Source organism: Gekko japonicus, unplaced genomic scaffold (assembly GCF_001447785.1).
Source record: "Gekko japonicus isolate JY-2015 unplaced genomic scaffold, Gekko_japonicus_V1.1 scaffold3566, whole genome shotgun sequence".
Lineage (NCBI taxonomy): Eukaryota > Metazoa > Chordata > Lepidosauria > Squamata > Gekkonidae > Gekko > Gekko japonicus.
In genome coordinates, this window is record NW_015166537.1 from 27,941 (window position 1) to 46,018 (window position 18,078).

General features: G+C 43.9%; 1 protein-coding gene across 1 annotated transcript; it reads right to left on the minus strand.

Annotated features, from left to right (window-relative positions):
* Positions 1-1,583: 1,583 nt before the first annotated feature.
* LOC107111343 (40S ribosomal protein S21) lies at positions 1,584-7,560 on the minus strand (the record flags this gene model as incomplete). Its single annotated transcript, XM_015412306.1, has 4 exons — positions 7,488-7,560; positions 5,094-5,189; positions 2,703-2,766; positions 1,584-1,655 (listed from the first exon to the last, which is right to left on the minus strand). Coding segments are annotated over exons 2-4 (186 nt in total), but the record flags the coding sequence as incomplete, so codon positions are not given.
* Positions 7,561-18,078: the final 10,518 nt, after the last annotated feature.

The following is an 18,078-nucleotide window of genomic DNA, read 5'->3' on the forward strand; positions in this document are numbered from 1 at the left end:
CGAAAGCTCATACCCTTCCGCAAATTTTGTTAGTCTTTAAGGGGCTACTGGACTCTTGCCCTTTTCTACCACTCATTCAGTCTAATTTACTATAGTGGGAAATTGTCAGGATAAAATGGGGAAGGGAGAACAGAGTCACAGAACAGCTCTCTCAGCTCCCTGGAGGAAGGGGAAGAATTAAAATGGACTGCTAGACCCAGAGCTGCATCACAGCCCAGAAATAAAGAGATTAAAGTTCTAATATGAGCAGGAAGTTGGCTCGGCTACAGCTTCCCCTTTTATACCCATAAAGAGGGGGGTGGGGGGGGGGGGGGGGGACGACGACACACACACAAAAACAAGAGCTTGGGTTAACTTTGAAAGGTGTCACTTGTCAGGAAAGAGAAGCCATTGCTTCTGCCCGAGCTGTAATTACAGAGCTCGAGAGGACAGCCAGTAGCCTAGCATCCTTTCCTAGAGATGTAAGATTTCCAGAAATTTTGAAGCCACGAAAAAACTTAATTTTGGGAAATATAGGCAAATCACTACTGTCCTATCAAATGTAAAACAACTTTGCTGTTTTAACATAAAGTGCAACATTTATCTTACTTAGCATACAAAACTATATGTCTTCATTTTTGACAAGAATTGCAAATTTAACCAATACTTGAAAGAAGCTGATGCACCCTATGGTACCTTAGGACAGGTAAGCTATTTGTTACCCAGTCTGTGGGAATATGTGGCACAATGGTTGGAGGAAGTGAAAAGGTTCAGGGTTAGGTGAAAATGACCACAGAAAGCCTGCATGCTCCCCAAATGAAGGTTAGGTATCCTTCTAGATACAAAAATGCATCTTGGATTTAAAAGTTGCATATGTCCATATCAGGCTAGTTTTAAGAGTGCAAAAGCCACATTATGATTCCCCTAAAGCAGTGGCAGGTCCACACCCTTCATGATCAGTGGCATGAGTGGCTTAATTTAACTCTGCAACAGACCTCTGCTGCTACCCAGGCCAAGAAGACTAAAATGCCAATTGGAAGCATATCTACTGATTTCAAGAGGAGTTCCTCCCAAGAAAGTGGGTGCACGATCCCAGTAATAGAAACATCTTGGAGGAGGAGAGTTGGATTTATACCCCACCGTTCACTCGGAGTCTCAGAGTGGCTTACAATCGCCTTTCCTTCCTCTCCCCGCAACAGACACCCTGTGAGGTAAGTGAGACTGAGTGAGAGAACTGCTCTTGAAAGAACAGCTCTCAAAGAACGGTGACTGAACCAAGGTCACCCAGCTGACTTATGTGGAGGAGTGGGAAAACAAGCACGGTTCTCCAGATTAGAGTCTGCCACTCTTAACCACTAAACCTAACTGACTCTTGAAGGAAGACTGTTTAAACAACGCCCCTCCACCTTCCTCTTGTACCACAGTCTTGGCACCCATTGTGAAATGGCTAAAAGGATGGCACATGAACTCAGGGCATCTTTGCATGAGAACACCCTGTAGAGGGGCCTCAATGGGCAACTGCAAAAAAAAGAAAGCCACCTTGAGATGAAAAGGCACTGAAAGTTCTATTCATCTTAGAGATATATTGTTAGGAAAACACTTACCATCCTACGGATCGCTCCACAAATTGCATATGTCTTGACTTGGCCACAGACTCTGCCTGTGACCTTATCAACCTGAAATTGAAGCAGTTCACAGCATCAGAATGTGTAACTGTACGAGCTCATTTTCTCGTGATGTTAACAAAGATCCCATGGGAAAAGTGAAATTATATCTACAAATTCAGCAAATGCAGAAAGGATAATACATTTTGGCCTCTCTGCTACCTCCCTGCCTAGATACGCAGTGAAGTAAATTAATAGAGCTCAGCTGCCTTAATTAAAAATGCATTTGCCCAGATTCAATGGAGCCATAAAATCAGGGGCAAAAATCTGTCCTGTCCCATGTATGGAGAAACATTTTCCCCTAAATTTTACTAAGCCGCAACACATCCCAACTAACAGAACTTGTGTTTAATGAACAAAAGGAGATGATGGAAAACAACAAGACAGACCCATCGACCTTTACAGAATGGGACACACACAAACACGCCACGGAAGTATGCCACAAACACGCCTCGGAAGTATGCACGAAACTAAAAACAGTCCTGTTCTTATTACTGAGGAGCTGGTGGCCCGTTCTTTGTTTCAGCCATCTGCTCCTCTCCTTCTAGGTTCTCCCTGTGGATCTGGGAGGATCTTGACCCAAATGCAGTGCGAGAAACAACTGATGCCCGTGCTCAACATTCCCAGCATCCTAAAGCTTCAACCAGGGAACAGTTCACCATCCTGGCACCTCTGTGCCCAAAGAAAGCAGCAGCGATTCGTCTCATGCCACTGCAGCATCTAGTAATGCTCAGATCTGCCTTCAAATGCCCACACCAGAGACAGAGCAAGACAAAACTGAAAATGGCAGCAATCGGCTGACTAATCAGTGCAGTCTTAAGCACAGTCATACCCTTCTAAATCCATAAAGGTCAGTGGCTTAAGAAGGCTGCAACTGTATATAATTTGGCTTTTCCTTACAGTCGCTATACAGAACTGCTGAAAGAGAGTGATCTGCATATGCTCAGCCACAGCACAGTGTAATCTGCCAGAGCTATAGGCTAAAAAACAGTGAGCTAGCTCACACTAACTCAGCTTAGAGGGAACACTGATTATGACGAATTATGATAGTTTGCCTACCTCTGAAACATTTATTTGGATGGAAGCATGGTCCTTAGCAGCAATTATCCGGTTGCTAGCAGAGCTGAGGAAAAAGAAACACAAAAAGATTATAAATCAGCCAGGTCTAGAAAAACAATACACCACCCTCCAAACAAAGTGGTCCAGGCAAATCCTATCAAGGCCATGCACTTAGCGGCCGTGTCTGTACGGCCAACACTGCATGGCTGACCTACATATACCCTGCCACATACCCTCGGCAGAAACTCCACCCACGTGACATTATTATGCATAACTCCATTGAACAATGCTGCTTATTCTGTTGATTCGTGCCCTCTGGTGGACTTTAACTAATGTAATTGTTATAACCAGTGTTGCATCCACTGTTTCATCACACGGAAAAAGGGAAAAACATGGAGGTGCAGTTACACTCCTCATAGCACTGACTTGGGTGTTCTCGGATTACGTAACATAAGTTCACTGTATTCAACATCCTACTCAAAATTATCATGCCTTTTCTATCACTGAACGAGTGTATTTTAATTAGCTGTTGTAGATTTTCCGGGTTGTGTGGCCGTGGTCTTAGCATTGTAGGACCTGACGTTTCACCAGCAGCTGTGACGGGCATCCTCAGAGGTATAACGTGGAAAGATGGAGTACTCTCTGTGTATTTTAAGTTGACCGTGTTTGATACACTTATCTACTATGCTGGAATTTCTTCCAAGTGTTTTTAAAAATACAAATAAAAAACAAGACAGTGATTAAGATAGAAGCCTTAGCCCTACTGTAAAGTGCGAGTCTCAATGGTCCCATAACTGTCTTTAACTAGCCTTTAAAGAAATGGATCAATTCATTGAGTGGTTGCTTCTAAAAGACAGCTGGAGGAAAGAAATCTACATTACAGCAAGCTCATTACTCCCAGGTTCAATCCCCAGGGTCTCCAGCTAAAAGGATCAGGTGGAAGGCTATGTGAAAGACCTCTACTTGAGACCGTGGGAAAGCCACCGCTGGTCTGAGTAGACAATACTAATTTTGATGGACCAATGGTCTGGTTCAGTATAAGGCAGCCCATATGTTTCGGGGATTACAAAACAAGCCCAGCACAGGCAGAAATCCAATTAATTTATATGCTACCTCTCCAGAGACTTGCTTGAGCTTACACAACCATTAGTTACGCAGCCATTTAATTCAGGGATTTTAAGAATACGAAGTTGTTACTGTAAATTGTGCAAGATCAGTACTAAGAGAAGGAGAGCCAATTTGGTGTAGTGATTAAGAGTGGCAGACTAATGTGGAAGAACCGGGTTTGATTCCCCACTGCTCCACATGCAGCTGCTGGGTGACCTTGGGCCTGTCAAAAGTCCTCTGAAAGCTGTCCTCTCATAAGCAGTTCTCAGAGAGCTCTCTCAGCCCCACCCACCTCACTGGGTGTCTGTTGTGGGAAGAGGTTGTAAGCCACTCTGAGTGAAGGGCGGGGTATAAATCCAACCTCTTCTTTTATATTTAAAATATGAACCTATCACATAGAAAAAAAAAACACTTTCTAAACTCTACTATTTTTTTCACCCTGTATGCAGCTTATATCCCATCCCAGTCTTAAAGCCAATAGGCTCTTCGACCAGAAAAAGACAGTAATATAACAAAACAGCTATTACTGCTCAAAATTGTGTCATCTGTATGCATTTTATATCAGAACTCCTCCCTTTCTGAGTTCACGGATTCATGCTTCCATAACTCTGAGTTGAAACTATAGTCATTTGCTTTATAGAGGGCTGCTTCTGAAGACAGGTCGGGAAGCTCCATTTAGACCAGAATGCAGTGGCCTCCCATTTAACTGTGGGGTATTGTACAGATATAACGGCTCCCAGGCTGCCCGTTTGCTTCTGGTTTCAATTCAACATGCCGCTTCTTAAAGGCTCTTTTATGATCTGGGACCTGTAGAGAGCTTCTCTCTCCTTCTTTTGGAAGGCACACTGAGCATTTCTGTTTCAGATGTGTGTTTTTCAGTGTGATTTGGTTTAGTCTGCTGAGCTCAGCTTTAACCTGACTGGTATGCTGCTGGCTTTGTTTTTGACTGCATGTTTTAAACCATTTTTGTAAGCTGCCCTGAACACACAGGATGGCACAGGATGTAAACTTTTAAAATAAATACAAATAAACTTCTCTTGCTCATTGAAACAGAGTTGACCAATTCCCACGGAGCATAGAAATACTATGAGACAAAAGCACGCAAAAGAGCCTACGATACAAATGAAGAAGGAAAAAAAATCCCCTATGTGTTTCGTGGGGAATTGTTTACCTGAATAATAAAATATCCTTCTTCATTTGCACCATCTGCTCTTTTGTCTAATTTTTCTTTGTGATTGGTAAGGACAGCCCTGCTGTTTTTTCTATTTGTATCTTTTTACTCACCATTTACGAGGCACGTACAGATCCACAAATTCCCCAGCGTCGTTCTGCATGGTAAGTTTTTAGATCCTGCTACTAGTGAGGTGCAACAAGAAATTCCTGAGTAGAAAAGACAACGGATCAGTGCCTCTCGGATGCTCGAGTGACGTGAAACTAGAGAAGATCCCTACCAGCCTCTGAACACTACCCACCCTACGGAAATATTTCAGCAGATTCTCCTCATTACCATATGCATACTTAAAAAGACACACTGTGCATTAATTTAAGCAAGCAGGGATATTTTATCTTTGTTTCAACTCTCAGCTATAGAAGGACAACAGTCTACAAATGACATTAAGTTATAATAAAACTATACACAATTCTCACTTGTTCGGCAATCCTGAAATTAAAATTACCAAACAGGGATGCCCCACTGTCTTCTCAGCAATTTGTTTCAATGCCAGAATAGAGTTCAGGAAATAATGAATAATTCCCTGAAAGAGGAACATGATGTCTTGAAACTAGGACAACCATGCACTCCTAGTTTCAAGTAACAAGGAACAGGCAGCCCTATACCAAGATATGAAGACCATGAACAACAGTATGAGAGAGAGGCTGAAGTACTAACACAAGCTCAGACTGAGTATGGATCTTAACTTCCTATTCACGTGTAGCTACTCTCATTTGAACTTTTTGAGCATTTGGTTTAGCTATGTTCTCCCACCAGCACGGAGTGCTACCAAGGCAAAAATCTCACTGGAAGGTTTTGGCCAAATCAAACCACAATCCACGTAATACCTTTTTATTAGGATCAGCTACAGTGACAGAAATCTCAATGGAAAAGTCACTCATTCATCTTAATCTATTCTATATACTACAATAAACCAGTGATCTGGTGGTAGATTAAAGACTAATAAAATCAATTCTTAGGCATGTTTACCAGGTTAAAAAAAGCTTTAAAATAAGAGCTCTGATTAGAATCTTGGTATTTGTCATGGAATTTGTCATAACCGAGGCTGCCCTGAAGCTAACACCAAATACACGCCACAGTACTAATCTTATATGAGAGGAAAGCCTAACCTAAAGCCACCACCACCCAATAAGTCCAGACTGCAGTTGCTAGATTCAAGTCCAGTAGCACTATACAGAACAATAACATTTTCAGGGTATAAACTTTGAGAGTCAAATTTCCCCTCGTGATAACTTTTGAGTCTCAAAAGCTTATAACCTGTAAATAATTGGCTTAGTGCTTCTCTTCCACAAGGAGGAGGAGGAGGAGGAGATTGGATTTATTCCCCGCCCTTCACTACCCAGAGGAGTCTCAGAGCAGCTTACAATCTCCTTTCCCTTTACCTCCCCACAACAGATACCCTGTGAGGTAGGTGGGGCTGAGAGAGCTCTGACAGAAACAGCTTTGTCAAGAACAGCTGTGCCAGAACTATGGCTTGCCCAAGGTCATCCAGCAGGTGCAAGTGGAGGAGTGGCGAATCAAACCCGGTTCTCCCAGATTAGAGTCCACGCACTTAACCACTACACCAAACTGGTTCTCAGTAGGTACAACCCCCCCTCCTCCACCAAGGGAGGAGGACTAGAATACCTCAGGCAACCAAATGTCAAAAAAGCAGCTTTTTTCCTCCTCCATGAAAAAGACAGAAACATACAAAGTAGGCTGACAGTGCAGTCCTAAACAAAGGCTTACCCTCTCAAGTCCACTGAAGTAAATGGGGTTAGAATGGCACTCTAAGTGATACATATATACTCCACAAGCTGTGGTAGGAATTAGGGTTCTCAATATCCAGGTGGGGGCTGGAGATCTCCCAGAATTACAACTCATCTCCAGATGATGGAGATTTGCTCACCTGGAGAACACTACAACTTTGAAGAGTGGCCTCTATGGCGTTATATCCTGCTGAGGTCCCTCCACCCCAACCCTCCCCAAATCTCCATGTATTTCCCAACCAGGAGTTGGCAACCCTAGGGAATGCATCCACTTTTGTGTCGCCTGAAGCATTCCCAACGGGACAAAAAAAATTCTGCTTAAAACGAACTCAAGGAAGCCTCTGTGGTCAAACTTTTAAAAATTAATTTTTGCAGAAAGGTTTTTTTTAAAAAAAACTGGTTGTTGCAAGGACGAAATGGGGAGGGGGGTTACAATTCCTGAGCTTCTTTAAGAATAACTAGAACCTAAGAAAGGCCCAAGGTAGGCAGTACGCATGCGCACGGGAGCGCGTTGTACAAAGAACTGTTCCCCGAAACAGCCAAGAGAGACCCTCTAGATGACCTCGAATAAATAGAACCACAGAGAGCGATACAGATGCGAGGCCTTCATCGCCAACTCCCTTCCCCCTTGAAATCTATTCCGCCACCCTGGTAACGAGGACAAAACAGCCCTTCAAGCCGGACCAGGCCTCGCCTCACCTCCTCACACGCCGCGCGCTCAGGCCGGAAAGGAAAGACACGTCACTCGAGAGCGACGACGACAAAGCCCGCGACGGGGGGGAGGGCGAAGCCAAGAGAGCGACACGAAGGAGGAAGCTAGGTCGCAGACGAAGTGACGCAAACAGCGAGCTGACGTTCTTCAAGGACCGTTAGACCCGCCTATTTTCTGTTATCGCCCGAGATCGGTTTGTGAGCATGCGCTCTTGCTTCCATTCGGTCAGGGGAGGGACGAAGGGAAAAGCTTGAGGGAAGGGAACGAGCGGGCGTTTTGAGCCTCGATTAAAAGGGAAAATTATTCCCCCTTCCCCCCGAAGAAGCCCTTTAAAGACCAACAGGGAAGGCCTCCTGATGCCACCTGGGTTTTGGCCACTGTGTGACACAGAGGGTTGGACTGGACGGGCCACTGGCCTGATCCAGCATGGCTTCTCCTTATGTTCTTATTCTGTGGCATTATAAATTATTATTTATTTATTTTATTTATACCCTGCCCTATACCACAAGTGGGCTCAGGGCGGCTTACAACAGAAAACCCATAAACAATAAAACCATAAAACATTAGGTGGCACAATGGACAGTAACAAAAATCCATGCCTCATGTCAGGCAGAAATAGGTACCCCAGGAAACTCCAGAGCCAGCCTGGTGTAGTGGTTAAGAGTGAGGACTCTAATCTAGGAGAGCCGAGTTTGATTCCCCACTCCTCCATGTGCAGCTGGTGTGACCTTGGGTCAGTCACAAGTTCTCTTGAAGCTGCTCTCTCAAGGGCAGTTCTCGCTCTCTCAGCCCCACCTACCTCACAGGGTGTTTGTTGTGGGGAGGGGAAGGGAAAGGAGATTGTAAAATGCTCTGAGACTTCTTCAGGTAGTGAAGGGGGGGTATAAATCCAATCTCCTTCAGGAAAATACGAAAACAATGGCTAGTCTGTGGAAGATTGGCTAAGAGGGAACTAACTAAAACCCTGAAATGACAGAGGTAATGTTGGTTGGGAAGGTGGAGATTTTAGATGATATGTTCCCCACTTTTGATGTAGTTCAGCTGACCCTTGCTGACATAAAGGCAACGGAAAACCACCTCTGACAATAACAACAACAAAAAGATGGGAGCATGCATATTACCCCCCTCAACAGTCACTCCTCTGGCTGCCCATCAGGTAAAGGTAAAGGTAAACATAAAGGCTCCCTTGCTCGAAAGCCAGTCGAATCCGAATCTAGGGCTGCAGTGCTCATCTCCGTTTCAAACTGTCCATTAGACTTCCCCCAGAATCAATTCTGAAACTCCAGTTGGCGTGGAATGCTGCAGCTCAGCCGTTATTGGGATCTAGATCAATAGCTCAGGCTGGCCTGATGTCGTCAGATCTTTCACGCAAAGCAGGGTTGGCTCTGGTTAGTATTTGGATGGGAGACCTCCAAGGAATACCAGGGTTGTGACTTGAAGGCCGACAACGGCAAACCACCTCTGACAATAACAACAACAAAAAGATGGGAGCGTGCATATTACCGCCCTCCACAGTCACTCCTCTGGCTGCCTATCAGTTACCAGACTCAATATAAGGTATCGGCTATTATATGCAAAGCCCTCAAGGCCCATCATATTTGTGAGACTGCCTCTCCCACTGTGTACCGAAACAACACCATCGCTTCTGAATACTTTCCCTATGAAGAAAGGTTAAAACGCTTAAGGCTCTTTAGCTTGGAGAAACGGCGGCTGAGGGGTGACATGATCGAGGTTTATAAGATTATGCATGGGATAGAGCAGGCTGTGAAAGAAGTACTCTTCTCCCTTTCTCACAATACAAGAACTGTGGGCACTCAATGAAACTGCTGACCAGTCGGGTTAGAACAGATAGAAGGAAATCCTTCTTCACCCAAAGAGTGATTAACACATGGAATTCACTGCCACAGGAGGTGTTGGCAGCTACAAGCATGGACCGCTTCAAGAGGGAATTAGATAAGCGCAGGGGGAGACCGCAAGAAACTTGCAGAGAAGGGGCATTTCCCCCACCTTTGCTTACCTCTCCCCCCTTCTCTGTCAAAGTTCCCTCCTGTCTTATCTATCAATCTCCCCTCACCTCCCCTTTCTCCTCTCACCCCTTGTATGTCTCACCGCTCTTGCCCCAGCCCTTCCTAGACAATGTCCTCTTTCTCCCACCCCTTCTTAGTCTGCCCCCCTCCCTTATTTCTCCCCCCCCTCAACAATCTCCCCCTCCTCTGCCTCCCTTTCTGCGGCTTCCTTGTTTTTCTGGCTGTGGGGAAGCTGCTTGCCTGGGAGGGACCCACCGGTGGGATCCCCCACCCCACAGCTCCATGGCCAACTTGCTAGCTGCGAGGAGGCCTCTCACCTGGGAGAGACCCAGCGGCAGCAGTGTCCCCTGCCCTGCGGTTCCAAGGCTGTCTTGCTGGTTGGAAGGAGGCTGCTCTCCTGGGAGAGACCCAGCAGCAATGGTGTCCCCTGGCCCATGACTTCAGGGCCGTCTTGCTGGCTGCAGGGAGGCAGTTCCACGTGGGCAGGAAGATCTCTCTGCTTCCCAAGTGCCCCCAATGTGTGGATTTAGATATCCGCACAGAGGGGGCAACTTGGCTATTAGATATATAGATATGGAGCAGAAGTCCATCAATGGCTGTTAGCCATAAGGCATAGATAGGAACTCTTAGGCTGGGGCGAGTGATGCTCTGTATTCATGGTGCTTGGGGTGGGAGGGCTTCTAGTGTCCTGGCCCCACTGCTGGACCTCCTGATGGCACCTGGTATTTTTGGCCACTGTGTGACAGAGTGTTGGACTGGATGGGCCATTGGCCTGATCCAACTTTGGCTTCTCTTATGTTCTCTGAGTGAGCTCTTCTGCAGGTGCCAACCTGCAAATAGTCAAAATCAGCAACCTCCCATACACCTGCCTTCTCTGTTGTGGTCCCCACTCTCCTGTATGCAACAGAGTGGCACTGTCAAGGACCGAAATCTGGGTCCTGCTGAGTCACCACCTCTTGGGCAAGCAGGCAGCGCTCAGTCGTGGGTCCTCAAGGCTATACCCCAAGAAACTAGACCTTGGAGGGGGGGAAAGATGGAGGTTGATTAAATATTTTAAAAATCAGGACAGCACTAGGCAACACAGTCCCTGCAATCCTGTAGCACAGAAACAAGAAAGCTAACTTTCCCATCTGATACATCGATACCCGGTGTTAGATGGCACAGTCTTAAAAGTCTGCAAGTCCAAGGTAGAGACTCAAGGAGGAAGCTTTTTTCCATGGGGCTGCAGAAATCAAAGGGTTCAAACACTCGAGCGGTTTGCTAGAGAGGCCGAGCGGGGAGCGGGGAGCGGGGAGCGGGAGAGGGCGAGAGAGCCGGGAGAGCTGCAGACGCGCAAAAGCGGGAAAAGCCTTGCAGCCGGAGCCTGGGGAGGTTTACTCTCAAGTAAGTCCATTCAGTCTCGGAAGACAGAAATTCTGCTCTCCTGTGTTTGGGGGAGGGGTGTGTGCTTAAATATTTTTAAAACGTGGTTTCCTTCTGCGGGTGTTTCCCTTTGTTGTCCTGGGGCGGCTGCCTGGTGGGTCCGCGGGGCTTGCAAGGCGCCTCTTTCCGGGGCGGCCTCGGGGGGATCCTGATCCGCCAGGCGGCTGGTAGAGAGAAGGTGGGGGTGCCCCGGGGGTGCTGGAAGTCACCTCGAGTCCCATTCAGGGATAGAGGGATCAGGATATAAATCTGATTGAATAAATAGCCACCAGGTGTCGCTTGCAGGGGCTGAAAGGCGCGAGCTGACTTTTGTAAATCAAAATAAATTCTGAGCCATGGAGGGCGGAGGGAGGCCCAGGATACAGTCCCGGGGTGTTCATCTGGAAGGAATCATTTGGGCCAAAATGTTCCCTCTAAGCTGTGGAATCTTGTGAGCAAAAATTCTACTCTGTGAGCTACTAGCATGAAATTTGTGAGCAAGTGATTTGGCTACTGCATAAATTAGTTGGCTCTGGAGTCATCCTTCCTGAGCGAAGACAAAAATCTGTGAGCTGGAGGCTGAAAAACTGAGCTAGCTCACACTAACTCAGCTTAGAGGGAGCACTGGCCAGTACTCCCCTCCACCCACTGGTAGTGGGGGGGAGGGGATTTTATTTATTTATATTAATTATGGAAGAAGTTTTGAGTCCAGTGGCGTCTGTAAGATAAGCAAAATTTTATTCAAGGTATAGCTTTTTGTGTGCAAACACAGTTCTTCAGAATAGTCCCTGTTTTTGCATTTTGTAAGAAAGAACTATCAGTCTGTACCTGTGCAAGCTTCTTCATAAGGTTGATGCCGTTCCATTCCACCTCTTAATGTGGTTCCTTCCATGAAGACAGATTCGGGTGGGTAACTTGCACAGCAGGAAAGCTCATACCTTGAATAAAACTTTTTTGGTCCTAAAGATGCCACTGGACTCACACCTGGTTCTGTAAACTATGAAACAGAATTTGGGCTGTAGAACCAAGATCTACATTAATGCCATGTAATGTCACTCAAGGCGATCAATAGGAAGGTACATTCAGTAAACTATGAAACAGAATTTGGGCTGTAGAACCAACCAGAAATCTGAGAAACAGGATTGAAGAAAAGCATAAATGTTAACGTGACCCCATTATATGATGCAAAATTACATAGCCAGATACAGCTTACAGCAAACTATGCAAAGTAATATACACTCCTGTCCCCAATAATTCATCCAAGTTACTTTCTGAAGCCTTTTGCGCAGTGCTACCCCATTGCTTGCTTAGAAAAGCCCTCTTGAGTAATTAACTTGCTTAGTTTGCGGAAAGCCAGAAGAGTGGGTGCCTTCCTGACCCACTTATTTGTCTTTTTGGCAGTCCAGGGTATCTGTAGAAACTCTAAACTCTCTTCCAACACCACAAAGAATCAACTGTCTTCCTGTCAGCTTTCTTCCTTGTCCAACTTCGTTGTCCAACTAATGGGGCATACTATGGCACGAATTACCTAGCTCCTGGTCACCAGTGACACATCGTTACACTTAAGAATCTTTTCTAGCTCTTTCATGGCTGCCCTTCCCAATCTCAGTCTCCTGATTTCTTGTTTCCAGTCTCCCTTTGTGTTGATGATGGAGCCAAGGAACAGGAAGTCTTGAACAATTTCAGTTTCGTCATCATCAACCTTTAAATTTCTGTAATTCCCCACTAGTCATTACTTTTGTCTTCCTGATGTTCAGATGTAATCTTCCTTTAGCACTTCCTGCTTTAGCCTTCATTAGTAATTATTTCAAGTCTTCACATTCTTCCAGTAATTGTTTATTTATTTGTTTATTTTTATTTCATTTAATTTCTAATCTGCTCTCCCGAAACTGGCTCAGAGTGGGTAACCAGGGTTCATAACTACACAATAAAACCTTCAAAAATACAAGGTAATAAATAGCAATAAAATAAAATCAATGAAACAGTAATATACAAACTGCAATTTTAAATGGTGGACTTGAACGGAAGGGCGATATAAAACATCTGGATATCTCTGTTAACGTTTCTTCCACCAGTTTTCACTCCACCTTCATGTACATTTAATCCAGCTTTCCTTATGACATGTTCTGCATAGCGTTTGAAGAGACAGGGAGATAGAATCCATCCTAGTCTGGCACCCTAGCCAATTGGAAACCATTCTGTTTCGCCATATTGTGGCCTAACAGTGGCCTCTTGCCCAGAGTACAGGTTGCGCATCATAACAATTGGATGTTGTGGCACCCCCATTTCTTTTAAAATCAACCATAGCTTTTCTTGATCCCCACAGTCAAAAGCGTTGATGTAAGCTAGGAATCACAAGCTGATTTTCTTCTGAAATTCTTTCCTATGCTCCATTAACCAACGTAAATTTGCAATATGATGTCAACTGCCTCTTCCTTTTGTGACTCCACTTGGAATGGAACCTCTGGCATTTCTCTTTCGATATATAACAACAGTCCTTGTTGTAATTTTTTTTAAAATTTATATGTGCATGTATGTGTGTGCTTGTGTGTGTGCACCTGGAAGCCATGGTGATCTCTGGTGACCGACCCTTACTGGGGTCCTGGAGGATATTCAGAGAGGTAGCCAGTTGTTTTTTTTTATAATACACTTTATTAGATTTTGGGGTTATACAGGGGTAAGGGAAAAAGGAGAAACAAAATAATAAGTCCTCTGCATATAACTATTCTCCACATATAATTTCACACTACAAAAGGATAGACTGTGAAATTTTAAAAGTTCATAAAGGCTTCTTCATATTATATTTAAAAGTTCATATTTTAGATTTCTTTCTTATCCAATTGTAAAAAAGAGTCCATAGTCCAACAAAATCTTCTTTCATATGCCCTTTTAAGATCAGAGTAAGTTCGGCCATTTCCACACTTTCCATGGTCTTCATTATTAGGTCTTGTTCAGAGGGTATTGTTGGAAGTTTCCAAAAAGTTGCAGATAAGATTCTAGCTGCTGTTACTACATGAATTATAAAATATCTTTGATTATTATCAAAATCATCTGGTATACAAGTCAGTAAAAACAATTCTGGTCGAAAAGGTAATGAAGTCTCCAAAACTGCGTGTATAAATGTATGTACCATAACCTAGAACTTGTGTACAGTTACACATGTCTACCACATATGGTAAAATGAACCTAACATGATTTTTACACTTCCAGCAACTATTAGACATATTTTTTTACATTTTAGCTAATCTATCTGGTGTTAAATACCATCTATAAAACATCTTATACAGATTCTCTTTAAATGCAACTGATTTGGTCATTTTCACATTCACTTTCCACAGTTTACTCAACTGTGCCAGATCAGTATTATAACCTAGATTTTACATCCATTTAATCATACAATCTTTAACCGCTTCATCCTCCATTTTCATTTGCATTAAAAATACATACATTTTCTTAATCAACTTACCATTAGATGTACATAACAATTTTTCAAATGCACATTGTTCTAAATAAAAACTAGATTTTCTATTTTTAGCATATCTAGATTCAATTTGAGCCCTTACCCACCAATCTAGATTAACACTTTGCCTTGTTAATTTTTCCTTTGTTTTAGGGATTGTTTATCATCTAAAAGATCTTCATATCTAAGAATTTTTTTCCACTGAAATTAATCTTGGTGTAAAAAGGCTTCAAGGGGTGACACCCATAATGGAATTTTAGGATATATTATTTTTTTTATTATGATTTTTTCGATTTATACCTTGCCCTCCCTGTGAGGCAGGCTCAAAGCAGTTTACATAAAAACACATATATAAATACAGTTAAAATCGTATATAAAACAACCATAAATCATATATAAAATATACCAATGGTAGAATCTTTTCCCAAATTGATAATAAGGATTTTCTTATCAAATGATTTTTAAAGTATTTATGCCCAGTTGCTTTCCCATACCAAACAAAAGCATGCCATTCTGTCTTTAAATCATGCCCTTTTAGGGCTAAAAGTCTTTGATTTTCAAGCAAAATCCAATCTCTCATCGAAACCAAACAGGACGCTCTATAATGTGTCCTCCAGTATGGTAAAGCGAAACCAGCATTTTCTTGGAAATCTTGCAATACTTTCAATTTAATTCTTGGCTTTTTCCCTTGCCAAAGAGGTAGCCAGTTTTTTAAGGATGTCTCCCATCCAAGTACTTGCCAGAGTTGACCCTGCTTAGCTTCTGAGATCTGACGTGCTTGGCTGGGCTATCCAGGTCAGGGACTTCTAAAATGCTGAGCATACTTGCATGAGAAATTAATGCAATGGTCTGATAGTTGCTACAGTGTTTGATGTCTCCATTTTTCAGACCTGGAATGTAAAGTGAGCGTTTCCAGTCTGTGGGCCACTGTTTTGTTTTCCATCTTTGCTAACATAATCATGTTACAGTTTTGATGGATTACTTTTCTGTGGCGTGGAATAGCTCTACTGATATCTCACCTACTCCAGGTGATTTGTTTTTCCCAACTGTTCTCAGTGTAGCTTTCCTTTCTAAAACTCTAAAACCCTGCTTCTTCAAAAGATTCTTCTTGAATGGAGTCTGTCCTCCTTTTATCTCTTTTTTTATAATTCTTCATTCTATTGTTCCCATCTTTTCTTAGATATTTCTACCTCTAGATAATTCACTAGGATGGGAAGAAAACCCAACCCTGGTTCTTGCCCCGGTGGTTAAAGCAGCTCTGGTGGTGGAGTCTTACCCCTCTCCCTTGCTGTTGTTTCAGATGTGGGGAGGATCCGTGAAGGTGGAAGCAAAGTTCTCTGAGGCAGAGGGAGCTCCGTCAGAGGAAGGTCAGAGGGTGTAGGCCCAGGAGCATGCCCAAGATGCCCTGTCAAGTGGTAAGGGTGCCTCCTGCCCTGATGGGATTGGGGCACATAGTGAAGTTGTTGAGCGGAAGGTTCAGGACAGGAGAAAAGGGAGATACTTCTGCAGAGTATGTAGAATGGAGCTGGGAAATGGTGCCCTAGGATGTAGTGATGATGGCCACTCCACTTTAAGGAGAAGTATTCCGATTCATGGAGAGTAGTTCCATTCCTATTTACATTCATTGAACTGTGCATATTTCTCCTTCCTTCCATTAGAAGGACTCAAGTTGGCTCAAAAAAGAAAAGGAAAGCAAATCTGGGCGCACCTATTAGCCATGGTGAATAAATAGAACCTCCTTGTTCTCCTGACCAGGATGGGCCAGACTAGCCCAATGTCATCAGAACTCAGAAGTTAAGGATGATCAACCCTGGTTAGTTTTGGAAGATCACCAAAGAAATTCAGGGCTGCATTGCAAGAGGCAGGCAATGGCATACCCACCTCTGACTGTCTCTTGCCTTGAATATCTGGAGTCACCATAAGTCAGCTGTGACTTGACAGCACTTTACACACACACACACACACAAGCCATGTTCTGGGGCAGCATATCTCAGAAAACCCATTGCCAAAGGCCAGTCATTTGGGTTCTGGGTCTTTGCATAAAGACTTCTCAGGGGCATTTGGGGGGGGGGCATAGTCAGAAAGAGGATACTGGATTATAGATTCCAGCTGGATTATAGAGTCCAGGCCATGTCCTGCTACCCCTGTGAGGTCTGAGGACAGAGCACAGGGTGGACATGGTGTCATTTTCATGTCTTGTCCAGATAAATACCTGGATGTGAAGTCAGAGCATCAGCAGACTCTCTGGAAAGACATTGGTAGTACTCTAGAGTTCCCAGAGCATCAGCTGAGGTGCCGAAATCAAATGGGTTTAGGGCTGGATGTGATGGGTGACATGTCGTGCCATGTGATTTCCAGTTGACTCTCTTTCTCCTGCTGTTCCGGACTGCAGGGTGGGTGAGAAGGCCCAGCAGCCGGGAGAATGTCATGCCTGGGCTTCTGGTCTGATCCAGCAGGGATGCTGCAACCATTAGACCCAGGCAGAGTAGCAAACTATTTTTATTGAAGAGATTTAACAACAGCCATAATTCAGTAACATGTAGGAAAATGAGCACAGTAAAGGTTGGTGAAGCGGCAAAATAAGAAACCCTAACTGGTCTGACTATACTGCACCTAGCCTTCTCTAGGTTTTTGGCCTCAAGCTTTTTAGTCTCTTCCCATACCTTCAGCAATGCTTCTCTTAGCATATTTTGTTTAAAATAATTATGTATGCTGCTTTTTTCATACCGTACAAATGTGTGCCAGCCTAATTTCAAATCATGGCCTTCTAGCTTTAACAGTCTTGGATTTTCCAATATGAACCACTCTTTCATCTATGTCAGGGCTGCTGCTTTATAGTAGAGACTAGGAATAAGGCCCGTTGTGGAAATAAATACAACGGGATCTAGAAGGAGGCTCTGGGAGAGTGCTCTGGCTTTGGGCAAACAGTGTCAATTTGCTGTGGCGACCTCAGCAGGGTATGACAGAGTGCACTGTTTTCTCCAGAGGGAGTGATCTGTGCTACCTGAAGAGCATTTGTATTTTTGAGTTATCTGTAGCCCTCACCTGGATAGTGGTAACCAATTCCAATTCCATTTCTAAAGAGAGGTAGGCTTTTAAAAAGGCTTTTAGACACAGATCCATTGCTGGCAACAAGAGATCAATAAATACACTCTTCCCAAGTGCTAAGCGCTCTGGCCAAGTTCAACCAAGCAGATACTGGACTAAGCACTTTTAGTGGCAGTGGATCAAAATCGTGTCAAGTGCAAGGTGGAACGTTTGCCTGCCCTGCTGAATCAAGTCCCATAGCTGAAGATGTATGTGTGTGTGTGTGTGTGTGCCTGCAAAGTAGTAGAAAAAATAATCCAATTCCCTTTTTGGGAAAAAAGTGCACAGCATCTGCAAAAAAACCAGCTTTATCACAGAAGCGAACTTTCAGGCATTTGTATGTAAAAAGCTTGTGCCTTCATAACGTTATGTGGAATATCTACCGTCCCTCAAAATTAGTGTGAATTTAAGTAGTACCACTTGATGGATGCTGGATGGTCAAAGTTTGTGTGGGGTTTTTTTTTGAAAAAACAAAACCAAAAGCTTATCTTTGATGCTGAATTAAGTCAGAAATCCAAGAGGTCGCTCCTTAGCTTCTTTGGTGTATTGTTTGCACCACTGTATAGACCTTCTTTCTTCTCAGGCCTGTTCAGATTATCACAG